General features: G+C 34.3%; 1 protein-coding gene across 1 annotated transcript in view; it reads left to right on the top strand.

Annotated features, from left to right (window-relative positions):
• Positions 1-12,646, top strand: part of LOC142337646 (uncharacterized) — a 66,337-nt gene that overhangs the window by 25,593 nt on the left and 28,098 nt on the right. Inside the window, exons 10-14 of the mRNA XM_075387033.1 lie at positions 663-674; positions 1,536-1,750; positions 10,313-10,470; positions 11,628-11,804; positions 12,123-12,505. Coding sequence (XP_075243148.1) covers positions 663-674; positions 1,536-1,750; positions 10,313-10,470; positions 11,628-11,804; positions 12,123-12,505 — 945 coding nt within the window. The remainder of the gene's footprint in view (positions 1-662; positions 675-1,535; positions 1,751-10,312; positions 10,471-11,627; positions 11,805-12,122; positions 12,506-12,646) is intronic.

Consider the following 12,646-nt stretch of genomic DNA (forward strand, 5'->3'; position numbering starts at 1 on the left):
TAATAAATAAAAGTTCATTATCTTATGCCAATCTTTGTAAAGTCGAGATTAAAACTCTAAATGATAGACATTGAATGCACCAAGTGAAAATGTTGAAAGCGTTAATTCTAAAATGGTCCGAATTTTTTTGTCTTTTTTTTGCTAGAAGACAAAATACCTAAATCGATTGAGAAAATTTGTTAATACTTCGTTTGTTATCAGTGTCCTATGTGACAAAAAATGGTACAAAATGTTTTTGTATCCCTTGATAATACCTTTAAACCTCTGAAATAATGTTGAGTTTTGTGCAGAACTCACAAAAATAAAAAGTTGTTCATTATTATTTGTAATGACCTAATAAAATTTTTTATCTGTAAATTTTTTGTTTGAAAAAAATGGAATCTCGCTTTAAACTTAGCAATTTTACGCTTTTTTTACTCCTTAGCACAAATCAAACGTTTGGAGCAAAAAACCGCATAGAGAGCATAAATTGTGCTGTACGTAGCTTTTTGGAATTATAATGAATGTTTGCAGAGCAGTAGAGAGATTTGATTTTTCTTCATTGTCGATAAACAGATTGTCTGAGAATATGTTCAACTCAAAGTAATCATTTCCATTGTGTCTTTCCAATCTCGTCTTCTGTTCTCTTACAAAAACTGAAACCCTTTTTATTTATTAATCAGGTTGCACCCCAAGTAAGTGTAAAATTCACCCCTACGGTATCCTACAACAAAAATCTGAATGTCGTACTGTTTCTCTCAACCATTCTTTATAGTGTTAGCAGTCTATTCTGTAGAACCCTATCAAAACTCATTGCTTCCCTAGCACAATTCCTACTCTCATCTTGCAAGACCCTTGCGCGAATCAAACGCTTGTCGTGAAAGATTTTTGCAAATCCGATTGCAAGATCTTGCAAGATAGTGCGCAATTATACAAGAGTCTTGCAAGATAGCCGTCGTAATAAACTGGGGCACAAAATAGGATCCTTTACTCCAAATTTTTTCGATTGGTACCACCCTGTCTGAGCTGTTATGTAAATTGTACAAATGGCCAACAATGGACAAAGCTGATCCTGAAGTAATCCCCGACAGCTTGAAAGCTTGAAAGCGATATTTATTGTTTAGACCGATTGCGAATCTATAATTGGACAAAACCTGATAGCTGTATTATTAGTCACTAAACTGCTTCGTGCTGATTCGCTGCAGTTCACTAGTCTGTTAAGAAAAGACGGTTATTAGCAATTATGAGGAACAATTTGCTAAAATCTTGTGAAATAATGTATAATCTTGGCAGATCTTATCAAAATCTTGTGATTCTACTTATAATCTTGCAAGATCTTGCAAGATATCTATCTTTTCAGCGAGACTCCTGCAAGATGGCCGTTGGAATTTCGCAAGATTCTTGCAAGAACTTTCACCGTAGCCGTCTAGGGTTGAGTATTGGTTGTTGTAAAACAAGAAAATTGTTTCCTTAAAATGTCAAAAAGCACTGCAAGTAGTCTGTAGACGAAAAGCTTTCAGTGAAAATTGATTTTGCTTCAACGCATAATTTTTTAGTTCCAAGTTCGAGCCCAGTTCAACTTCGATCCAGACCGTGAACCCAGATGTCCGTGTCCAGAGCTGGCTTTGACATTCAGTAAAAGAGATATTTTGCATGTTTGTGGAAACAGAGACGGAGATCCCTCCTGGTGGCAGGCATTCAGAGACAATGGCACTGGCAGCCACGACTCGTCAATGGCTGGCATCATTCCGTCCAAGAAATTTATCGAAGAGTAAGTACAAAAAAATCTCGGTCGTCTCAAACTTTCGGAGGTCCCAATGGCCCTACTTACCCTACTTGATGAGAGTTGGCAAATCTTTGCGTGAGCGGACCCTTTTGATAGTTTTAGCCGTTTTTCTTATTCTAGAAGACCATTTTCGATCGATATTTTTATGCGAAGCCATTATCAACAGTTTTTCAGTCGGCCAGAGTCAATTTTTTTGTTCGAAGTTATATTAATAATAAAAGTTTACCACTTAGACAATAAAAACAATGAATAAATTAAAAGACTATGGTCGAGAATTGGATTGACTAATTAGTGGACAATAAATTTTTATAAACAGAAAGAGTTCAACGGCAATCACCAGCTATGTTTTTATTTGACATGATTAGGCAAAAACGTTTTGGAGTAGCCGCCTGTTGTAAGATTCATTTTCTATGTGTTCTGGTATATAATTATGTGTTTAATAACCTGTATTAATGAGTGATGTTGGGATGGAGAATGTGCTTAGGACAATTTTGTTTGTGTAATTTTAAAGTAAAATTAAGTTTGATTCGTTTTGTTTCGCTTGTTTTGTTGCTATAAAAGGTTTTGAGAAGTCGACTACTTCCGTCAGGTTTTGAAAACAATTGTGTTTTTGTTTTGCCGGCTTTTTCCTCGAAATCGATCAAAAGTCAACTTGTCCTTGACAACCTGTGGTCCTTTTCATCAAAACAAACAACAAAATATTCCAAAGTATCATAAAAAATTATTTGAATGTTTATTTTTCTTGGATGAAGTTAATTCTTTTATGCACAAACTTACTCCTAATCACAATACGACAAGTTTTATGAATGCATTTATGACTTTTATCGCCTACGTACTATTCACAAGCATTATAATTCACACTCAGCAAGAATTTTTTCAATTTCTGCAACAAACTCCGTTAAAGATTGCTTGAATATTTATGCGAATGTATATATTTTTTTAAACGACTCTTTTTTTATTTTTTTGAAACTTTTTTGCCTCAAGTCAACTCCTCCATAATTTGTACATGTACAAGGCCTGGAGGAGTTTACACTCGGCATTAAATATTGAAAACCACAAATGCTGAAAGCAGTCACAAAGTGGACATTGTAGACAAGATGTAAATAAATCAAAACAAAATTTGCTAAATCCTGGATGTGAAACTTGTTGACAGTAGGAATGCGTAAAATGGCGATTACGTTTTCCCCAAATTGCTCCAAATCGCCTCAAGTTGCCTCAAATCGCACAAATCGCGTCGCTAATTTTCGCAAGGATTTTCATCAATCCTTCGTTTGACACGCGCATGCAAAAGTGAATTAGTGAATATAGTTAGTTTAGAGCCTGAGCTCGTTCAATGAAGTGTTTAGTATCTAGCGCTTCTGCTAAAGGTACTTTAACTATACTTCAATAGACCTACAAAATTGATTACCGACAACTTTGCATAATGGATTGGCAACTTAGAATTTTTCGACTACCCGGAAAACGAACGTAGTGGAGGGGGTGAATGAATAACGAACGCAATTAGGGGGGGGGGGGGGAGAGAACGAACCTAATGAGTCGGTTAAAAGAAGTACACCCCCATCCCAACCACCTTCCAGTAAAAACTTAACTTTCTTTTTTAAAGCTATATTCTTTCTGTAATTATTTTCTTTTTCCTAAAACTCCTACCGAACTCGAACACATAATAATTCATTCAAACTCAGCGACAGCAAGTTACGAAGTCAAGTTACAAACTGTACTGGCTTCTGTGGTCTCTGTCTCGCCACTTATGAGTGCAACAATCGTCGAAATTTCAAATTCGTCCAAAACGTCGGTTGAAATGTCATTGGTGGAAGACACTTCATCCCATGATGGAGTTTCATTTTCAATTAGACTAGCCATCTAAAGAAAAAGACATTCAATAACAGAAATGGATTTAATTCAGAAAATTCCCTCAACTCAATTTTTTTATACACAATTATATGAACTTTTCAAGACTGCAGCTTCAGTCAATTTCGTTAAACATCAAACAATGAATTTAAAGAGTATGGCTTTCTATAGTCACCTACCTTCAATTTTTATCAAACTTAAAATACGAAACAACACTTTGGAGAAAATTTTCTCACCTTTTCTTTCACCGCCAATCTATATATAAATCTTTATGATCATAGAAAATTATACTGCTTAAGTCTATTGCTTTCAGCAACCAACGAGATAATGAAACAATTTGAATTTGTAAGAATTTTTTCTCTGCAATAATCGTTCGTTTTTAAAAGTTTTTCAAAATAATCAAATTTACTTTTTTCGCAAAAATCCCTCACCACCTACCTTAATTTCAACTTCAATAAATTCTACTGTTTTTGTTTGTTCAAACTAATATGGTCTCAGTCTCCATTCATTATGTCCAAATGGGAAGTAAACAGCAAACATGAGAAAAGTTGCAGTTCAACAGGCAGTTTCAAAGAAAACTTTGAAAAAAAACCTAGCAAGAAATGTCTACTTTTAAAAAATCCTGCAGTTTAGTAAAAAGAAAACTTTCTGTTTTCTTGCGCTGTCAAATTTAAACCATGCAATCGTTTTTAACTTCTATCTTGTTTTTTTGTTTCTTATAGTATGATATAGTTTGTTTCCTCTCTTTCCATTCATTCATTGCTAACTTCATAAAAATCACTCAGTATTTTGATTTCATAAAAATCCCTCAGTAAGAACAAAGGTAAAATTGCATTTATAGAGAACACAAAAATCCCTCAGTTAAAACCAGCACTTCAATCTGTGAGTTTACAGTGGTTATGTTAGAAAACTGTACGCTTCATCTGAGATCGTTTCCTGGAAATGGTTTTGGTTTGCGTGTAAATGTGGTCTGGCGTGGGTGTCTGCTGAAACAAGATCCAAATATATGAACTATTTTTTATTTTAATCCGCGGGATTTGAATACAATGATAACACAATGCGAAATTTCGTGAGTTTAAAGCTTGGGCAAAATTTTTACTGTAAATAATTGGAAACCCCCGACATAAAAGTGGCTTGGAATATGCGGAAGCTAGTTTTTGTTAAACAGCAGAAGCCACCGATATCAAAATTGTGGAAAAAAGAGACGAATACATGGATTATAATCAATAAAATCGTCACCATTTTACGAACACTTAAAATGTGGAAGCTACCGACGTAAATACTAGCGTTTTAACGTGTCATAGTTTTTTGCGTTCGCTTATTTTCTTATTGCATTTTATTACATGCGTGCGGACAACAGCGACCATGCTGAGTATGTATACTCAGTACAATGAGGTTTAAGTTTTGTTATGGGCAAAATTTTGTAAAGAAACATATGACCAAGTATAACAATGTTTTGTAAAGAAACATATGACCAAGTCAAACATATGACCAAAAAGGGAACATTGATTGTGCGGCGTAGATCAAAGTCAGATCCTATAGGTTCTGATTTTAATCTACGTCGCACAATCGATGTTCACAGTTTGGTCATAGGCAATTTCGGCTTGTAGCACATCATATCCAGCCTTGATTTATACAGGACACGAGATTTTCTCTGTAGCTTTATTTGCCCGTTGACCTGAACAAAAAATTATCTTGTTCAGAGAAATTTATTTAGAAAAATGAAACACTAATTCAGGCTCTTATGCGACAATAGACCTATCGAGCAACTTTGAGAACTACAAACCATGAATAAGAGGTCTCAGTGTTTGAAAATCATTGTCATTAAAGAAAACATTTGAGCGTATCATCAACAAATGCGTCTCAACTGCGGCAAACAATTCTAAAGGAAGACAGAATCAAGGCGCCTGGATGGACGTAACTTGATTCTGGTTTGCAAAAGTAGTATTTCGACCAAACACTCTTTCGATTTTCAGCTCTTATGCCCCGGAGTGCTTGTGTGAAACAATCATAACAAATATATGTAGAAAATCCTTTTTGGGACTGATGGTTAAAATAGAATTTGTTCCTGGATTCCAACGAGTTAAAACAAAGAAAAGGAACTCAATTAGACTCCGAATATTCTAGTGGTCCTTTTAAAATTCAGTGGGATATCAAAAGGGAGACAAATAAACCTCATACCACATTTGGTATCTAGTCAAGGACTCAATATAATATGTTCAGGCTTCTAATTTAGCAAATGTCCAAACCTTTTGTTTCCACATCACTGCTTTTGTTTTGCGTTGCAACATTTTGCAAATTGTAGTGACAATATCTCCTCTAAAGCCGAGTTACATCCCCTATAACTGGATTATTACTGGCATTGTAATCCAGCTTCAAAAGTCTATCGCTACATGCACCTACAAAAAATATGAATGGTGATATTTTCGAATACATGCAATAAATAATTTGCGAAGAAGTTCACGACATCGGTAATAGACAAAACAAAGCCGAAAGTTATTGGCCAATCAAGTTAATCGTGATGCAAATAAAAATATCCAACTACAAATTTTTTGTAGACATGAGCAAATTTCTTGTCAAATCAAAATCTCTTCATTGCATGTTGAATTGTCAAAGAGAGTCCTGTTAAAGTTTTGGAGTCATGTAAAAGTTATCACAGTATGTAAAGTTTTCGTTTACAACTCGGTTCTTTGATATCTGTAGAATTAGTATAATCAATGGGTATATTAAGTATCTGATATCACGGTCTCACAAAATTGCTAAATTGACCATACTAATTCTACCAAAATCAAGAAATGTAGCGCTCTGTATCACTGTACAAAGAAAACAATATTTTGGTTTTATTAAATATTTCCATATATTTATTTTCAAATGACAACTGTTTTGCGCAAAAATTAAATTTGAGGACAACTTTAATCTATGCAAATTACGTGGAAACGAAAATGGCATAGAAATACTTGGAAACAATATGGCAGATACTGCTACAAAAAAAGTGCAAATATATGTCTGGACAACTCTAGATTGGAGTATATTTGAATCGTGGCCTTGATACTTAATTTTGCATTGATTTAAAAAATATTCCCAAAAATTGGGGTATTTATTAATACAGAATTTCTTATGGAAAATTGGAAACCATAAAAGGGTCCATAAAAGTTTTTTATGGCGTTTTATGGTATGTACGGTACCATAAAAGTGGACTTTTTGTTTTTTGATGTTTAGTGAATCTGAGACTGGTCTTTTGATTTTATTTGGACGATAACCTCAAAAAATCGGGAATTTTATAATACAGAATTTTTTATGGAAAATTTGAAACCATAAAACGGTCCATAAAAGTTTTTTATGGCGTTTTATGGTAAGTACGGTACCATAAAAATAAAGTACAGAATTTTTAAATTTTATGCACAGAAACGTTGTTTTGTAACTGCATGTAGCTCTTTGGACTGTTTCTCAGCCAAACTCAAAAATTTTTATGATCGTTGTATGTTTAGTAAGTTTCCATAAAATCCATATATGGCGTTTTATGGTTGGTAAGTTTCTTTTATGGTGGTCAACCCGGGCATGTAATTATCTTGTGGCGAAAAATTTTAAACAAGTTTTATTTTCTTAGCAGTTTTAACAGTCTCTTCATAATAAAAATTATTCAGCTTTTTCCACTCATAGACTTATAATAAAAAACCGGTGAAACGTTGTTCGATTCAAGCAAGAGATATTGGATTGGCTAATTGAGCTTGCAGAGGAAAATTAATCTTGAATAATTGTTTGAAAAAATTATCATTTTTTAAAATTTTTACTGCTGATTATTTATTAAGAAAACAAAAGAGCAATTTACAGAAATTATATTTCTCCAATGAACCAGAAGATTTCTAGAACAAGGCTGTTTAGCTTTAGAGTTCTGATAGTTTCTTTTTCTTGTTCTATGCTCATGTTAGTCAAAACTTCAACCACTCGTCTCCATATCCGCGTCTTTCTGTAGCCTGTCATGGTTATTACATCGCACCAGCCGTCTGATTAAAAAAACCCTAACTAATGCTTTTCTCATTCGGTTTGTTAAAGAGTCAAAATGACTCCTGTTAATTTTGTTAAAAAAACAATCAACGATAATAATTATCGCTCTTAACGTTTTTTTGCCGGAAGCCAATAAAATGATCTTGCAACGTCTGGCAAGATAAATGTTATCTAAAACTAAGCGTTCAATTAGCGGCATTTTTTTGCCTAATTATGATAAGTTTTTTATATGACGTTCTTAATGCTTGGCATAGATTGTTCGTACATTCTAATGTTGAAATCTACAAATTTTTGTAGTTCTGCCGCAGGCTTCTTCAAAAGTGACAATACACATCTTAGAACTCCGGGGGCGTTCAATTTGATGAAAATGTACAAGATTGGGAAGCTCATCCAAGTAAACACCTGAACACATTACAATCAAAATGCTATAAGAATGAGTAACAACAAAGTAACAATTGACACATTAACAGAGGGAATGACTGGTCAATTTGGCGAGGCTTTTGAAAATGAGTGACAGTATAATTTTTAAAAAAACTACAGTTCTATCTTACTCAGAGCAGCAAACTATATTTAATCAGAAATTAAGCAAATTATTCAACAAAACAATAACAAGACAAAATTGAATCAGATGTCAAAATTGCGGAGTATATTTTGCAACAAAATCATTAGACTTGTTTCGTTAGCTATGCCCAAGAAATGATAGTACTTTAATAGAAAGAAGAGGAAAAATTTAAAGATAACAAATTTGTTTTAGTAATTTAAAGAATTGACAAGATGAATAAAATTATGAAAATGAAACTATGTCATATCGAAGCTTTTATGCGACTTGTAAGTTTTGATTATCAGACAAATCACCATTAAGAACAATAAATAGAACTGTGAAATACTTTTCACCATAGCAAATAGCGTTGATTGTGAGCACCAAAACTTGAATGATTTACTTCATATAGTTAGGCACAACTACGTTTTAGACCCGGAAGTTTTTAATAATAAGTTTTGGTAATTGGTCCATTTTACTGTGTTCATTGACGTTTTTCACTAGCATTAGAACAAGTATTTACAATTGACTACTCTTCTTTTAAAAAGCCGCCCCTCAAACAGGCTTTCAGCCTTTTGGTGCTCGCGCGGTATACACGAAAGATGACTGTATTCTTTGTATATCGCAAACGAATTTATTATTGTTAAATAACATATTGGCGTCAAAATGGAACATTGTCTATAATGATGATTTTTGATTCAATTACATCTAAGAGTTAAAATTTCGTTTCTATTGTTTTTGAATACTAATCGTGAACGTAATAATATAGTGTGAAGGGAAACTCAAATGAAAGTTGATCTCACATCTTCAATCATCTCGCTATGTTAGGATCAAAATTCTATAAAATAAAAAAAATGGAGATCTTGGTTCTAGCCTACTGAGCAGTTGCAACTGCTCAAATTCTTTAAAACTCTTACTAGCGGTTTTTGCTGGTCTTACAAAACACAGAACCAAATATAAATAAACTTTAATTTGAAGAAAAAAACAATCAACCTAAGAAGTTAATTTATTTTCTTATCAAATCGGCTTAGATTGCTCTGAAAAAATGTCTCGAAATTCTCTTTCTCACGAACGCTTTTCATGTTTCTGAACTCTATATATGGATATTTTATGATCGATAATTAGAAATGTTTTTCTGTGACAGCCTAGAAAGGCATAACGTAAATGAAATGCGGATTTTGTTCAAAAAGTTTTATTATAATTTTCTGCTAATTTCTCACGAAATGCAGCCCGCATTTGGTTTTCCGCAACGATTGTTGTAATTCTATAACAATCATAAAGAGCTAAAAAGAAAGGTAACTCAATGTCTCTTCTATCCGAAAAACCGTAACTTGTTTCAAATAATCAAATCGGTTCCAAATCTTGTCAAGCAGTGCCAGCATTTTGCCAAATTGCCATAAAATGCTGACAAGCAAATATTTTCCTAATTTGAAAAAATCATTAAATTTTTCTTTCATATAATTCTCTAGACGTCAGTGATTCCCTCAAAAAAACTATGAAATTTTCTAAACAGATTTAATAAATGTGCATAAAATGTAACATAATGGCATGTCAAAAGTATTCAGTGCTTGATTTAAGAAATCATTTAAGAAATCAGATGATCGGATCGAATATGGCGCCAAATAGAATAATTTGTTAACATGGGCAAATTGAACACAAATTTCGACAAAACTGGACCCTTTGTCTCCATGACTCTTAAGAAATGAGAAAAGTTGAAAGAACTATTTGAAATGAAATTCTAACAGCGAAAAACTGTTAATTTATGCCACTTAATATAGTCTGGGATGCCCTCAAAACAGTCAAATAGTGTCCGAACAAAAAAGTGGGCTGGCAAGAAAAAAAAATGATCTGTTTCAAACCGTAAAATTGATTGCGTACAAAAGTAAGTACCCAGCTTTACTACCAAACTTAAAACTCACCAATGATAATAGTATATGGATTTTACGGAGACTTACTGACCATACAGCGATCATATAAAACTTACAGATCATTATCGTTTGTCTTAAACTTTGGTCATCTCGGATACAGTCAAATTGAAAAAGAAAAAAAAATAGACCTCAATGAAAGCAAATACAACGGAGATCTTTTACTGTACTCTTTTTCAATTTGAATGTACAGAATTTCGAAGTTTAAATATTGTTCTCTTTCTATTTTAGGAAAGAAGAGAACAGGAAGTTAGCGAGTGCAGACAGTGTATATGTGCCGAAGAAGAAAGGTCTCAAGTACTTATGTGGCAAAGGGGGCAAAAAGAAGAAGGGAGGCAAGTCAAAGCATAACAACGGCACAAGTAATCAAGAAGTCATCCATTTTAATAGTAAGTTAAAACGATAGTATTTTAAACTCGTGTTAATGCCGCATTATAACTTCATGCTGGGTTGAACCTTCATGTTCAAAACGCAGGTTCCTTTTCTGATAATGCTTCCATCAGAGTATTTGTTTTTACTGATGATCTCATGAAAGCATTTTACAGTTTTTTGCTGATAGAATTGATATTTTGTAACCATAGGTCACTTGACTTTCTAAAAAGTGATTTTTGCTTATACGTCTATATATATATATATATATATATATATATATTCCCAGCTGTTATGCAGCTGAAATGAAAGTAAGTGACTCTGCTTGAAGTCGCTGAGAACTTCTGGCGTTTATCGAGAACCGCGAAGCGGTTCGAGATATGAGGTCAGAATTTCGAAGACTTCTGCAGAGTCAGTTAAGCATGCTTAAAACACGAAACGCGCACGTTTTAAAATGACGAAAGTCAAAGGAATTCAACTTCTGGCTGAGTAGCGACTTCTGGCACTGCAGACTTTCGGCATTTTAAAATGTGCACGTGAGTGTTTTAAGCGCAATGGAAAAATATTTTCTTTCAATTTTTCCGTCACAAGAACTTAGCAATTTGGATAGACGATAGCATGAGTTAATAACTCCCCTGTTAAGTTGTTTTTTCCAATTTAATGGAAACATTTTCTTCTATGGTGCTCTCAAAAGAATCACTGAGTGTTGCAAATGGCTACTTACTATGGACATAATCAAGATGAATAAAAGTTTTTTCGGGAATATATTATCTTAATTTCCACAAGCATTTGATGCTTTGGACCTATTTTGTAAGGATATGTTTCACATAAGAATAAAAGTTTTGCTCCTTATATCATCTAAGATATTTGACTTCCTTTTTCTCTATTTTTGTGCCTGCATTTGTATTTATTACTGTTCTTTTCATTTCAAAAAATAATTTTGTTTCTCGGTAATCGCAGCGGAGCTGCATTAGGCTTTCAATCTGCAGTGCATTAATAATAGTCTGTTCTCAGCTGTCTTTTTTCTATTTTTCCACATATCTCAATATTGTTCATTTTGTGAGCATGAATGTTCTTTTTTGGAATCTAAGGCCTCTTTTTTGCGTCATTTTTCGCCAAATAGTATCAGTATTGTCCTCAATTTAACGTATACGATTTTGATGTATAATATCTACAGATACCCCAGACATGCCTCGTGTGCTGAGTTACGAGGAGATCTCTCCTGTGGCACCAGATCACTGGGCAGGGGAAGTGAGACCTCTGGTGATAGTGAGTGCACTTCTTGGGGACGCGGCAGCCTTACAGAGACGCCTCTGTGACTACTTCCCAGAATCAACTACACTACCCTCACTGCGTGAGCTATTTCCATTCAAACTTAGCGCGCAGGGAAAAAGTAGCTTTCAATATTTTCAGCGCTTTTTTGAACGATTCTTCTGAAAACAAGTTAAATTCGGAGGATTAACGCGCGCGGGCTGATATGGGATTTAATTTGAGGAATCCTATCACCTTGCATAGATGAAAGTTTTGGGCTGGGAATGCTAAGATGTTAACAATAAAAACGCCGTCAATTTTATTGCGCATGTTCCAGAAGAAATTGAAGATCTTTTGTCAAAAAAGTGGCGGCTGCTTTATTTTTGTAATCAAAATGTTACGATCTGCGGGGTCATTTCAGACACAACCCGCCCGTCATCACAGGAACCACAAACGGCAATAGAAGCTACTCAACCCTCATTAACAGCCCCGATGAATTCCCAAAACGCGTCATCATCTCAACCCACAAGCATGCCATTGTCATCTGCATCCATAAACAACAATAACATGTTCAGCAACATCAGCGAATCATCAAACAGAATTGCCAAATCCCCTAATAACAATAACGATTATCAAACTGAGCAGTTTATCCACGTGACCACTAACCAATTCCAGGAGATGGAGAGGTCATCCAAGTTCATCAGTATAGAACAGAATGGTGACTTTCTTTACGGTCTTTCGGTTGACTCAATAGTTGCGGCTGTCCAATCAGGAAGGACCTGTGTATTTGTATGCCCTGACCAGGTAAACTTGCAGAAAATATATTCCGGTTTTTCGATTTTTAAGGCTGAAAACCTTCACCGTGCAACTTTTATAGTGCCAGATCCGTTCAGTAGAGTCTAGAATGCCATATTTTCCTATATACAAAAGTGGGTTTTGCCCATT

This window comes from Convolutriloba macropyga, chromosome 4 (assembly GCF_964194025.1).
Source record: "Convolutriloba macropyga chromosome 4, txConMacr16.3, whole genome shotgun sequence".
NCBI lineage: Eukaryota > Metazoa > Xenacoelomorpha > Acoela > Convolutidae > Convolutriloba > Convolutriloba macropyga.